The 13,730-nt window shown below is 44.2% G+C and overlaps 1 protein-coding gene across 1 annotated transcript in view; it reads right to left on the bottom strand.

Moving 5' to 3' along the window:
- The window catches only part of LOC116994811 (calpain-8-like), a 30,703-nt gene that overhangs the window by 1,589 nt on the left and 15,384 nt on the right, over window positions 1–13,730 (bottom strand). Inside the window, exons 9-19 of the mRNA XM_033056775.1 lie at window positions 12,911–13,071; window positions 12,050–12,225; window positions 10,084–10,095; window positions 8,175–8,386; window positions 6,899–6,935; window positions 6,200–6,265; window positions 5,225–5,282; window positions 3,702–3,766; window positions 2,536–2,604; window positions 1,159–1,237; window positions 167–286 (exon numbers count right to left, since the gene is read on the bottom strand). Of these exons, the coding sequence (XP_032912666.1) occupies window positions 167–286; window positions 1,159–1,237; window positions 2,536–2,604; window positions 3,702–3,766; window positions 5,225–5,282; window positions 6,200–6,265; window positions 6,899–6,935; window positions 8,175–8,386; window positions 10,084–10,095; window positions 12,050–12,225; window positions 12,911–13,071 (1,055 nt within the window). The remainder of the gene's footprint in view (window positions 1–166; window positions 287–1,158; window positions 1,238–2,535; window positions 2,605–3,701; window positions 3,767–5,224; window positions 5,283–6,199; window positions 6,266–6,898; window positions 6,936–8,174; window positions 8,387–10,083; window positions 10,096–12,049; window positions 12,226–12,910; window positions 13,072–13,730) is intronic.

The raw sequence follows: 13,730 nt of genomic DNA, 5'->3' as shown, positions 1-13,730 counted from the left end.
CATGGCCATTCAGACAGAAAGGCTTTTGCTGTTTCTCTGCTGCTTTCCCTGACACGGTTTTGCTGGCACCCTGACCTTTCCATGCAATTTGCTGCACTCTCAGCTAAAAGGCTCAGAACACCTAAGGCAGCCCCAAAGCTTTGAGGAGCTGGCCCTGGGCACTCACTGAACAGGGTCTCCAGGCGGATCATGCAGGCCACGAAGCCGTCGAAGTCGATGCTCAGCTGGGTGCTGCAGGCGTAGCGGGTGACGATGCTGTGCTGCACCTCCTCGTTCAGCCTGAAACCTGGGGGCCAGGAGAGCACAGAACTCACTGACACAGCAGGGTAATTTGCTGTCTGGGATGTGACTGTGGGCTGCTGCAGCTGCAGGTTGAAGGGCAGGGCTATTCCTCCCAGAAGGTCTGATGGACTCCCACACCCACCTCTGTGAGTCCTTTCCAAAGCCCATTGTGCTGGGTGAAGAGAGGCATAGAGCTCTCCCACAGCATTTTGTCAGACTGCATATTTCACATTGTTTCACAGCATAACCAGTCCTATGTTCCCCAGATAAACCCCTAATTAGAGAGTCTTGGCACTGCAGATGAATAGCAGCGATTGCAGCAGAGCCAATTGCTCACATAACACATTGGGCTCTATTCAGGACCATATTCATGCTATTTCTGTCTCTGGATCATTCACATAAAATCCACTGAGCACAAGACAAATCAAAAAACCAGTGCTCCTCTAGATGCCCCTTAGCTGGCAAGCTCTGCTCCAAAAGTGAACGCATCAGAGAGGACATCATTGGGGATTGCACCTTCTCTAGAGGAGAGAAAGGTGGTGGGAGGAAATGAAGGAAAAAGAGGGTTTGGGCATAGCTCTGAAAGAGGACTATTAGATTAGGAAATAATGAGGCCAAAAATAGAGCAAGTAATAATCAGATGGATAAGCAATGGTCACAGCATGGACAAAAGTACCAGTGGTTCGTAGTGCAGAACAGAGGATGGGGTTTGATGTATGAAACAGCAAAGGGATTGCAGTGTGTGACTGTCAGAAAGGGAGAATATCGCTGGCAATGCTGTGATCTAGGTGACAGGAGAGAAGAAAAGCCATTAAAAATCTCTGCTGTTCTCCCAGTGTTTGGTGATCCCATGGTGTCCCCGAGCAGCACACTCACCTGCCTCTCTCAGGGCATTTCTCATCTCATGGGAGTCGATGGTACCAGAGTAGTCCCTGTCCACTTTCTTATAGATTGCCTGTGGCAAAGGGGAAGGAGGGAATGGGAGAGGGCACTCAAGTGTGTGCTCCTGCAGCCAGGCCAAGGTGTGGGCACGGGAGGAAGGCTGGGCTTGCACAGCTGGCTCACAGCACCCATGAAGATGTGGCAACACAGGTCTCATCTGGGGCTACAAGCCACAGTGAACTCAGAGGGTTCCTCTAGGCTTTAACCTTGGTTTGTGAGCCCACCATGTAGCCCATGCCCTGCCATCCTCCCTGCTCGTGCAGCTAACCAGTGCCAGGATAATCATTCCCACCTCTGCCATGTTCACATTGTCACTGCTGTGCCCACTGATGGCTGGACAGGGTCTGTCCTTACCACCACCAGCTCCTACTCTTTGGAACATTAATGAGCAAGGAAAACATTTCAAGCAGCTAGTGACAAGCCAGGCAGAGTGGGAAAAACATTCCCATGGGCTGGCAGCTTGCCTGCCTTCACATTACATGGTGGCAGACAGGCCATTGAGGAAAACATCCTATCATTTGGCAAACACTGCCACAGACCAAGTCCATCTTGCTTAATATTTCAGACAAGATGACAGATGCCTCCTACTGCCAGAAGGTTTATTATCCAGGATTAGAAGCCATCCAGACCTACAGTTAATACTGGATTTGGGTCCCAGGGCTTGCTTTTCTAACAAGCCTTTGGACAGAGCTGGGTCTTCATAAACCCAAGATTTCTCCATGGGACTCCAGGGCAGATGCTCTGTGATTAACAACATCATGTATGGTGGCAGCAGGCTTGCCTGAAAGAGAGGTGGTCACACCAGGAAAGTCCAAATCTGACCTTCCTTTAGACACTTCATTCTGGGAGAACTTCTTGGGATGGTAAATCCTCCACCAGAAAAAAAACAATTCAGCAGTTCTACAAGATTTTAAAAATACAAAGGCAGTTTTTTATAGGTCCTAAAAATATATTTCTTGTGTTTGCTTATGCTCAGCCAGAAATGCAACATATTGCAACAGCCGAGATATGTTCATATGAGCTTTAATAGAGCAGGCAGCAGAGAGAGCTGTCTTTGCCAACAATCAGGGAGTTAATCTGTCTTTCTGTGAGGTATTGCAAATTATGGAGAATGATGGGGCCAAGGTGAAAGAGGATTTGCTTGTGCCCTGTTGAGTGAGAGACGTTTCAGAGCCCTGGAACAAACCTGAGCCCTGAGGAGGAAGGCTTCCAATTATACCTGCCTGGGAGGGTTTAGCTCTGTCTCACTTCTGGCTCTGCACTTCAGAGCTGAGGGGGGAGGGAAGGGGATAGAGTCAGAAATGTTGTTACCAAATAGTTTTGAATCTTCATCCAAAGTGTCTTGAATTCTAGAAGTCCCAAGGTGCCGGTCCCATCGGTCTGGGCCATGTTAAGGCATGGTTCAAAAATCAGGATTCCTTTATCCTTAACAAAGCTGGAGAGCAATCAGTTCTGGTAAAAACAACTCACCCATCACAGTGTCATGTTAATGCCAGTTTAGTTCTCATTTGTAATGCATCTCCATCTCCCACAGACATGCCCACAGCTCCACATTTGCTTGGCTAAAGGCATGCCAAGAATTTCTAGGCCATCTTCCCTCTCAAGGAATGATATATGGGATTGCTAAATATATAAGCACGATTAAAAGCACTCACATTTTCTACACTTAACAGTAGATTAGAGTCCTTAGGGGGAAAAGGGCCTGGCCGGCAGACAATTGTTAGAAACCAGAGGCAGGAGCTGCAAGTGAAGAGAGTCCAGCAGCAATCTACAGAGTTTTCTCCCATGTCCTTCTGGGCTTGAACACCCCTTCCAATGGAAAATTATGCAGAAACGGGAATTTGGACACCATGACATTGTACTTACTGGGTTACCCCATTAGGCTTGGGAGCTGTGGAGTGTAGAGCAATGGCATCACTTTTCCTAACAGCCCTGCTGGCCTCAATATGGCCATGCCATGACACCAACACCAGCAAGGTCCTGACAACACAGCTCTTCACCCTACCAGTGCAAAGGAACACCAGGTAGAGGTGCTGACCTCACCTTCTGCCTTGGCTACACAAACCTTCCACCCTCGGAACAGGCTCAGCCTGTCCCTGCTGCTGTGAGCTCGGGGCTCTGTGAGCAGGACCTGACTGAGAAACAGCAGCTGAGGATATGCTCAAAACCTGCATCCTGCCAAACATGCTGTGTTATGCACCTGGAACTGCACAGGTGCAGCCAGGCAGAAAGGCCCTACTTCTTCTTCCCACTATATTTAGGAAAAAGTTTAAGCAATGAGAGAGGTGGTGAGAGAAGCAGCTGATGATTAAATAGTTCAGGTTTATGCCACCATGAGCTGATAGAGATGCTTGGCTGAATTTTTTGCCCCCAGCCATGCGCCAGGACAACTGAAGTATTAACTCAGCCCAGCTTGTCAGGAAGTTTTGTGAAAGAGATCCAGAAGGTTTCAAGGTGAAATAACATTCAAAGGATACATCTAAAAGGCTGATCATCTCTCTGCAAGTGTTAATGTTGAATCCATCACTTTTCACATCCTTTCCTGTACAAAAAGAAAATGTAGAAGTCAAGTCAGAAATAGTTTAAGACAAGTATTTTTCTGCAGACAATGCTGAAGATATCAACAATCTTAAAATCTTGGTAGTACTTGTTGCTGGTAGTACTGGTAATTTCACGATTATAAGCCACACTGACTGTAAGTTGCATCTCCGGGTGTCAGCAACTTTTCATTCTCTGTCCATACATAAGCCGCACCTGATTATAAGCCGCACGTTACAATGCAGAGTGTGATAAAAGGTGTCTATTCTATCACCATCTGTTGAGGATGGGGACAGTGATCCTTATCTCAACAGCAGATATTCTGCTAATGGGCCATCCATTGAAACCAGGCAGGGCATTGTTCTTTATCTTTTCACAACCCATCCTTCCTCCAGCCAGTCATTCTCTGCTCATGGCCATTGAGTCCCACTGTGGGACTGATAAAATTACTGCATCCCATTGGAAGTTGCTCCAGCCAGGGGGTAGAGCCCAACATTTCTTACCAAGATAAAAACAGAGGTTTTGGGACACTCAGGGAGCCCCTTTCTCCACTGGACTCCAGAGGAAAACCGGATTTCTCCACATCACCACTGGACCTCCGGAGGGAAACTGCACCTTGTACAGGAACACTGCTCCAACTGAGCCACATCTGTCACTGCAGGAGGATGCAGCCACCATTTAATGGGACTGCTACCAACACCCTGCCTGACGGGGTGTCAGGTTGTACTCTGACTTTGTCAGGGTTTGGAATTTGTTTCTTTGTAGTACTGTATTTCTATTTTAATTTCCCTAGAAAAGAACGGTTATTCCTAATTCCCATATTTTTGCCTGAGTGTCCCTTGATTTCAAAATTGTAATAATTTGGAGGGAGGGGGTTTACATTCTCCATTTCAAAGAGAAGCTCCTGCCTTTCTCAGCAGACACCTGTCCTCCAAACTAGAACAGCAACTTTTTGTTCTTTGTCCATATATAAGCCGCATCTGGTTATAAGCCGCACTTTGGGTTCAGAGCAACATTTTAGTCAAAATGGTGCCACTTATAATCATGAAATTACTGTAAATGCTCTGCCATTTCTTCCACTATGTTATTTCAGTTGATTAATATGCTTGGGGTTTTTTTGTTCTACAGTAGGAGGGGATGTTATTTGTTTTGGTGATAATAAGCCTCTATCTGTCCACAGAAGTCATGCAGCAGGATAATAACACTGCCCATGGTGGTCCTCCCAGAAAAGTACAGGGGTTGTTGTGCCTCTGCAGAACATCTGGTGACAGCATTTGGAAGGGAAGCACCAGGCTGTATTTCCACTCCACCCCATATTTAGAGGCTCAAAAAGCCAGGAGAAATTCAGCTGTGACCAGACACAAACTCAGTTTTTCATCAACTCTAGCTGACAGAGCTGGGTTTTGTTAGCACAGACTCCATTCTCTGCACCATCCAATGGGAAGCACATAATATCACTTACTCTTGGCCAAAACCCGGTTTAGGATCCTTTGAAGTTCAGTTGCAGTCACTTCACAGTCCTGGATGGAAAACAAAATATACTGTAGGTGTTAACACAAAAATTAATTTTTTGTGAGAGAAACAAGCTCTGTTGATTTGCTATCAGACATTCAGAGACTATTTTCTTTCCAAATCTAAGGCATGCAAACCCTTATTTTTTTTTCTAACCCTTCACATTTACCCTCAGATATCAGAGGGAGAAGATCTTCAAAACCAATCATATTTCCTAGACATTCAACCAGGAAATAAGTGGTTTGTTAGGTGCTATGGTGACATGACCAAGTAAATGGCAGCTTTTTTAAGGGTTTGACTGAATAAAAAGGTCCAGGAAAACATTTGAGATTTTCAAGGCTTACGGAAACTACAACCAAACAATTCTAAAATTGCCCTCTCAAGACTCAGAAAGATTTTCCTAACTAAAAAGATGTTTTCCCTCTCCAGCAGCAGTGGCCACATGTTCATTAAGAGGAAATCTGGCATGACAGCCACAGGCTAACACAGCAGGGCTTTGTAGATACTGTTTTTCAAATACATTGAGTAGAGAAAAAGCCCAGCCAACAGTTTCCCGATTCCTGGGGCTAAACAAAAAGGAAGGAATTGGCCAGCCAAGCAATTGTCAGAATTATACGATAACTCCACAGGTAATTTATTTCACCCTGGGATAATATTTTCACACTCCTATTGCCCCTAGTTTCAAAGTTATTCCCTGCCTTGCATTACCAAGGGGAAAAAAAAAAAATCACGTTTTGCACCAATAGGAGGAACAGTGTAGAAAACCTTCTCTATTGTGAAATATACTGAACTGAAGCTGTGAGATAATAAAAGAGGAGAAATACTTGGTTTTTTGAACAGACAGTAAAAGGAATTGGCAAGTCAAATATTTGTATAATCATAACAGAGAGGTCTTGGTCTTTTTTGTTCACTTTAATCTACTTACCTCTCCAGAGAGCTTTTGGAATAGAGTCTTGAACTCATCATCTGTGTCTTTGTTATCAACCTGAGGCTAGAGGAAAGGGACGGCCAAGAGAATGGTTAACAAGGTGGTTGTAGAAAGTGAGCTGTGGATATTGTAAAGATTCTGTACAGGAGCTTATTTACAGCAACAGAAAATAAGCATGTGCTCTGCAGCAATGGCAAAACAGAGGCACTATTTAAATCACAACAAGCCAGGGGCTGGCTTAGTTTGAGAGCAAATACTTCCTAAGGCTAATGAGAAAGTTTTCTTCTGTTACCAAGTTAGTTTTAGAAAATAGCCACAGTGAAAATGTTGCTTGGCCAGAGCAATCCAGCAGCTCCTTGGAAGCCTTTTGCAGCCTCTCCTAGGCTTCAGGAAAACTATTTGTCTCTATGGAAATGTGGCCTCTCCACCTTTTGCTACCCGTGCTGGAGGTAAGGACAATCAAATGTGCTCCAGTTCAGTCTACATGGAGTGAAGTTTCTGTACCACATGGCCCAGGTACATAAAAATGAACGTGAAACTAAAACATGGATATATGTAAAAAATCCCCATGGGAAAAAATATTTCTCCTCAGTACAAAAACATTCTGTAATCCCAGCTCTAGTGAGAAATAAAATTCTTGCCCCTGTTTTACTTCCACACAATGAAGAAAAACTCTGCCCAGTTAGGGCATCTAACCTCGTATGGCTTTGCAGACACCTCATCACCCACCATCCTAAGGAAAGAAAAGACAAAAATTAAACAACCATAAATTATGAGTCTACTTTAAAATCTTGTCTTTAAAATAACTAGCAAAAGAAAAAAAAGTGGTTTAACTATAAGGTGCTAATAAATGCACAGAACAAGTCCCCAAGCTTCCTGCTTCCCCTGCTCCGCATCCCACCTCTGCCTGCCCCAACTGTTTGAAGATATTTACCATGGGAAATGAAGCCTTGCTGTTCTTGTCTTCCATCCAGACTCTTGTTTTTTCATCCAATGGATGCTATTTATACAACCCTTTTGTCCTAGGTTACAGTCTAAAGATGTGCCCAAAATTATGTATTCTATCACCATCTGCTGAAGCCAGGTGGGGCAGTGATCCTTATCTCTGTGGGAGATATTCTCTGCTAATGGGCCATCTGTTAAAACCAGGTGGGGCAGTGTTCTTTATCTTTCCCACGACCCACCCTTCCTCCAGGGAAATATCCTCTGTTAATGGCCCATTGAGTCCCACTGCATGACTGATAAAATTACATCATCCAATTGGGAGATGCTCCACCCAGGGGAGGAGCCAGACACTCCTACCTAGATAAAATCTGAGATTTGGAACCTCAGAACAGCCTTTTTCCACGGGATTCCAGAGGAAAACCAGACCCTTGTACATCATCATTGAACCTTTGGAGGAAAACTACACCCTTCTACTGCTTCAACTGAGCTCCATCTGTCACTCCAGGAGAACTGCAGCCACCATTTAATGGGAGCGTTACCACCACACTAACTAGCGGGTTGTCGAGTTGTATCCTGACTCTGTCAGTGGTTTTTCTTTTGTACTATTGCATGTATTTTATTTTTCTCTTTTTTTCTATTAAATTGTATTTCTGACTTGGAGCGTCTCACTGGTTTTGCTTTCAAAGCCCTTACACCTTTTTAAAACCATCTCATCATCATAATCTCACATCCTGCACTCCTTCATTGTGGGAACTCCTCCTTCACAGAGCTGAGGGATCTTACTCCCAGCTGAGTGCTTAGTGAACACCTCTGAAAAGCCATCACTCTGAAAAACCATCTGCCATGGATGCGTGTTCACTATGGTACACTGTGGAAAAAATGGGTTGTGGAAAAAACGGGTTGTGGAATTGTGAGCCTATTTTGCTGGTTAGGACAAAAGATCAAGCCCAGGCTGTGGGTGCAACAAGTGACCTTCTCCTTTGCGTGCCTCCCCAGCAGAAGGGGGGTTTTCAGGGAAAGTACTCACTGTGATTTAGCCTTTTTCTCAGCAAAAACCCTCAGGCAGAACTCCCCATTCTTGAAGGGCTCGAAGGTGGAGGGCACGATGAGGTACTGCCCGCAGGGCAGCGTGATGCGGCTGGACACCTCGCGCAGGTTCACGTAGGAGGCAGTCCGGGCTGCTGGCTGGTGCCTCATAAAGAAAGTACGGCCTGCGTGCACATCTGGGCTGTTTTCCAGCTGTGGAGAACGTGGTTTAGTTAGAAACCCTTTGGCAGTTCCCTGGTAAGCCAGCCATCCAATTTCAATTTCAGCGCTTCAAAGACATCTCAAGCTTTTCTTTGCATAAAATAATAAATCCATGAGGGATGGCACCAAAGAAACCCCACCAGGGTTCTGTCATGGGAAACAGGCAGATGATTAGAGGGAGCAAGGATTTTCCTCTATAAAGATTATCTTTTCACATGCCTCTTTACACTTGGTATCCTGAAATAAATAAAAGTATCATAATGTGTGCTCATATCTGATCAAATTATTACACTGTAAATCTTCCGTGCATTGAGCATTTCTTGCTTTCGTAGGCAGCTTGTGGAAAAATCTACTTTTCAGAATATTTTTGAGCAATTTATGGTATGGAATAAATCTCCTAATTGCATAGGAATTGTAGATTCAGATTTTTTAAAACAGAAAAGAACAGTAAACAGAACAAAGTTGTAGTCACAAGGGTGAGATTTTTGGGGACACATTATGTGATTTACCCAACTTTTATTAGTGATACTAAGGATATTCATTTGGATTTTGTAGAAAACAGTACTTAAATTCTCCTTAATACCAACATACTCTTTAGGAAGTTAAACCTTGCACAGTTCATAAAATAAAACACCAAAATAAGAAGGAACAGTAGTGTAAGAACAACATCCCTGCTATAAAACTCCCATTCATGAGTTTTCCTCCACAACGATGTCTTTCAAAAGGTATGATTCAGTGACACACAAAAAATGCCGTGTGGCTGATGCAGGGATAAAGTTTCTGTCTGTCTAAGACCAGAGCATGCAAAAATCTTACCAAACATTGTATAATCATTCAGGTTTTCTGCTGTAAACTGTAGAAAAACATGCAGGTTTTTCCTCTTTTGTTCTGAGATAAGATTGAATTTGGTATTTACTCAACATCCCCATCCTTTCCCCTCACTCAGTATTAAGCTAAGTGGAACTGCAAAGGTTAAGAAGATAGATCCATATCTTCCCCAGTATATAAGGTTCATTTTCCCTTTGCACTTGCAAGGCTGCTAAAAGAACACAGTTAATTGCTACATGGCCACACATTCATTTACTGAGAGAGGAAAAGGGCTGAAAAGCCAAGGAAAAATTGGCAGTGTAGGCTGCTGGACCTCAATAATGAGTATAGGCTATTCCTACTGCCAGACACCCCTGGGGTCTCTTTCTTCAGCAATGAAAAGTCTCTTTCCTGAGTATTGACATCTGGGGGGATTAGGGAAGGTTGAGCAAAGCTTGTTCATTACCAGGAGCTCCAGCTCAGACCTGTAAAAGGAACAGATCCACAGAAACTTGGCATTCCGTCTAAACAATATTAGCTACATTTTCTCAGTTTTAGAGTGCAGAGATCCTGTTCTGCCTTCACCTGAGCTAAAGAGACAAATTCTGACCTCAGTTGTACAAACTTCCTGGAAGCCAAATTTCAACAAGTATAAATGAGATGGAGACTGAGAGTAAGACATCTGTAATAAATTCTTGTGCCCCAGTCCCTTGACAATGATTATTCAGAGCTTGAGGTATTGGTCCAGTGATTCAAGGGCAAAGCTCTCCAGAAGAGATATCTATCACTAGTAAGGAAGAAGTCATCGTGGCAGCTAAATTCTCCAGTGCAAGAGGAGGAGCCCGTGTGGAGGTTGGAATTCTTCAGCAGAGACTACATACCTCCTGAGGAATCTGGAAGGAAGGGAAAGAGACAATGTTAGAGTGCTGCTATATACCTGTACTTATCAGTGGGGCAAAAAATCAGCTAAAGCCTCCTTCAAACACTTTTTGAAAAAAAATTCATTTACAACCACATATAATAGTACCAGATACTCATTAAATTCTGTCTTGTCCTGAAGTTTTTTCAAAGCAGAAACTGAATCTTCACCCAGAGAAATCTATAGCATATTGAGTTGCTTTTCCCCTGATGTGGTGTTGTGAATGACACTGTTGGTTAGAAATACTTGAATAAGTCTTTAAATGCTCATTCAGGAAAGTCAGCAAGTTAGTCCCACTTTGCTAACCAAAACCAGACAGTTTATTACAGCAGACCCAAACTCCACTGGTCTACTGCTACTGAATATGATGAAAATATAAGGCTACTGTCACTAGCAGTCAGCCTGGGGATGATGAGATTGCTGTGAGGCAACTATAACAAGCAGCAAATTTCAATATTTGGCCCTTTCCAAATTAACTGATTTGCTGTGTTAACTTGTACCTCCAAATATAAGGCAAATTTTCAAAAAGCAATGAGCTGTCTTGAGAGCAGTATTCCAGTGAGAGTCAAAGAGAGTGTCTTTCCAGGCTCCAAAAGAGCTTTTAAAAATACCACCCATACAGCATTTCTGGATCCCGAGTGGCCCCTTGAGACCCCAGCACACTGGAAGGGCAGGAGCTGGGTGATGGACACACAGCTGTTGTCAGCAGGCAGCTACACGACTGAAAAATGCTCTGGAGGGCAGGTGGGCAGACTTGAATACACGTCTTTTCACCTTCTTCTGCAGTGAGATCTGCTTTAGGTCATCATCTCTGCAGTCCTTACTGGAGCTCCCCAGCTGCAGCATCAGCCGCAATGAAGTAAATCTACTACGGTGTATGATCCAAGAAGCTGGGATCGTAGCCGGGTGCCTGCCTGAGATGACTTAGCAGCCAGGTTTTCCAAAAAAATTAACATCTGAAAAGTCACTTAAAGGACTTAAGAGTCACCTAGTCTACCCTAAAGTGGGTAAGGCCACAGAGGACACAGAGGGGATGGAATAGATGTAAAGCACAAGAAGTTCTCCTGTGTTATATTCAGTGATGGGAGCAGACAGACAATCCATAATGCACAAATTTGGGATGCTGAAAGGTGAGGGTGCTTGGTACCACAGAGAAGGCAGCTCAGAAATGTGCTCAGTGAGAGCCATGTGTGCATGCAGGCACTTGGGCACTAGGGAAAACCTTCTGTAATTTCGAGCCATCCCACACAAAATCTATTAGCAAAGGTCAGGCATTCCCATCTGCTCCACCTGTGCTGGCTAATGATCTTCATCAGTGGAGTCCATAAAATATTTAATTGTTTTTCTTCACATATGATATTGGTAATGATGGAACTGGTTGGAAATTTGTACATTTGTTCACACCACAGAAATTAGAGATTACACTGTAGGTTTTTTCCTTACATTACATTTTTAGCAACATTGGGAAAATCAGGGAAAACAAAGCCCCAGATTCACTGAACCAGAACAGTAGCATATGGCAGACAATGGATCTAAAAAAGTTTGAAATACAAGGAAAAAAGGAAGTGACTACTGAGGGCTAATGATAGGCTGTAATCAGAAACACTTATCTGTAATTGCCAGGCACCCCAAGCCTGCCCCCATTCAGATTTTGTAAAAGAAGATTCTCAATGAGACTGTTTCTAAATTACTGGCTCGATAATTTACACTGCCACCCTGTCGAAGTGGGAAAAAACCGAGTCTCCATTTATCTGAGTCTTCCCATATTATGGGGGTCAGGAAGAGATGAGAGAAGTAATTGAATCATTTTGCAAAATCCAGATCTTACTGAAGCGTAGTGCCGAGTGTCAAGATGTAGCACGCTGCTAATTTTTTCCAGCTTAACAGAACAAAGAAAAAAAGTCTTTAAAATGAGGAACAAACTTTACCCGGTAGAGTGAATAACCAATACTCAGCAGACCTTCTCCCATTCTCTTCTGTCTCCTGCGGTTCTTCTGCATCAAGCCCACCAGAATAGTGCAGCATGGCTCGTTCAAACTCCCTTCGTGGTCATCGTCTGGCTCATCCAGCCGGATTTTAAACTGGGGATTGGTCCAGTATGTTGCTAAGAATTCCCAAGAGGAGACAAAAAGGAGGGGGCTTTGCTGTCATTGCAGCCAAGATGGGCTGTCACTAGACCTACAGAGAATATCTCCCTGGAAGGACTGTTGCCTGGGTTTTTTTCTTTCCATTGATTATATGGTTTATGTTTTCACAGCTATGCTGAGTATCAATTGGAGCCATGGGAAATCAAAGCATCAGGGTGTTTCCTGGGACTAATGACCAACAGGGAGGAACTGATACTGTTAATTCCAGCCGGTCATTTATCTCCAGGAAATGTCCTTGGCTGAGGCTGCAATTGTTGCAAGAGGACCAAATGCCAGACAGCATCTCCAGAGGTAACCTGAAAGCGAATTGGAAATGGCAGTGCCACTGAACTGTGACACTTTCCTGGCCTAGCCAACCCTTCAGAGGATAACTCCAGCCATGTAAGTGGGAAAACCAGACAGACAAAAAAAAAATAACTTTGCAATGAATTAACTGCTCGGTGGGCTGGTAATCCCACTCGAGGAAATAAGTGTGAATTAGAGCTACATTTAAACTCCCAGGTTTTTGCTGGCTGTCTAAACCCCCAGAAATTGTTGCACCTCCAAATTCTTTTTCCCCCGCCAAAGCCCCCTCCAGTTCACAAGCAATTTTTGAATGTTTTGTTGGGATTTCACCAAAGGCCCATCTGGTTGGGTCCTTACCTTGGTAGTTCTGGCAGCCCCCAGCAGATGAGCCCCGTCTCCACTGTCCATTAAACAGGGTCAGGTCCCATTTGTTGACCTTGTTGCTTGTCAGTGTGTCAGGAGTCAAATTGCAGATCTCAAGGCGGCTAAACTGCCTTTGGAAATCTGAAAATGCCATCCTGGCACACAAAGAGACTAGGTTAGCCCATCAGCCTGCAACAGATGAACTGGCTGTGGCTGGACACCTCTCCCAACAGGGCAGCAAACATTGGTGTTGCAGAGCTGTCCAAAGCTGCATTTAATTGAATTCTGAAACTTGGAGCTGGTTTTTGGAAAACAAAATTGCCCACTGCCTGAACGAGCCATGTCTTCTGGAGACAGCCTCTGTCAATGGTTGTTACACATTATGGGCTCAGTCAAACCATTTTCGGTCATCCCCAGTGGGCAATCCCTCACAGATCATGCTTCATAAACAAATTCACTGGAACTGATGCAGCAACATGTCTGAGGAGATCCCATTTAAAGGGAGTAAGAGTTGGCCCTTGTGAAAGCGTCACTCTGTAGGAAAACAGTCCCAGTTTGGTGTTTTGCTTCAGTCCTATCATTGCTGTTTGTTTTTACCATTCCTGGTAGGTTTGCATGAGTGACAGACCTAGATTGCTCCATGCTGCAAGCAGAGGTCTGCTCTCATTTCCTTGTGCCTGATGGCCCATGAAGCTGATGGCACTGGAGGATGGTGGCAGTTTATCTTTCCAGGCTAGGACAGAGTGACATCAGTTCAGCACTGATCCATACAGAATCAGATCAGGGTTAGGACAGGCTTTTTGATTAGGTCTGA

The sequence above is a fragment of the Catharus ustulatus genome, chromosome 3, assembly GCF_009819885.2.
Source record: "Catharus ustulatus isolate bCatUst1 chromosome 3, bCatUst1.pri.v2, whole genome shotgun sequence".
NCBI lineage: Eukaryota > Metazoa > Chordata > Aves > Passeriformes > Turdidae > Catharus > Catharus ustulatus.
Note: the sequence above shows the minus strand (reverse complement) of the source record. Positions and strands in the feature narration are given on the sequence as shown.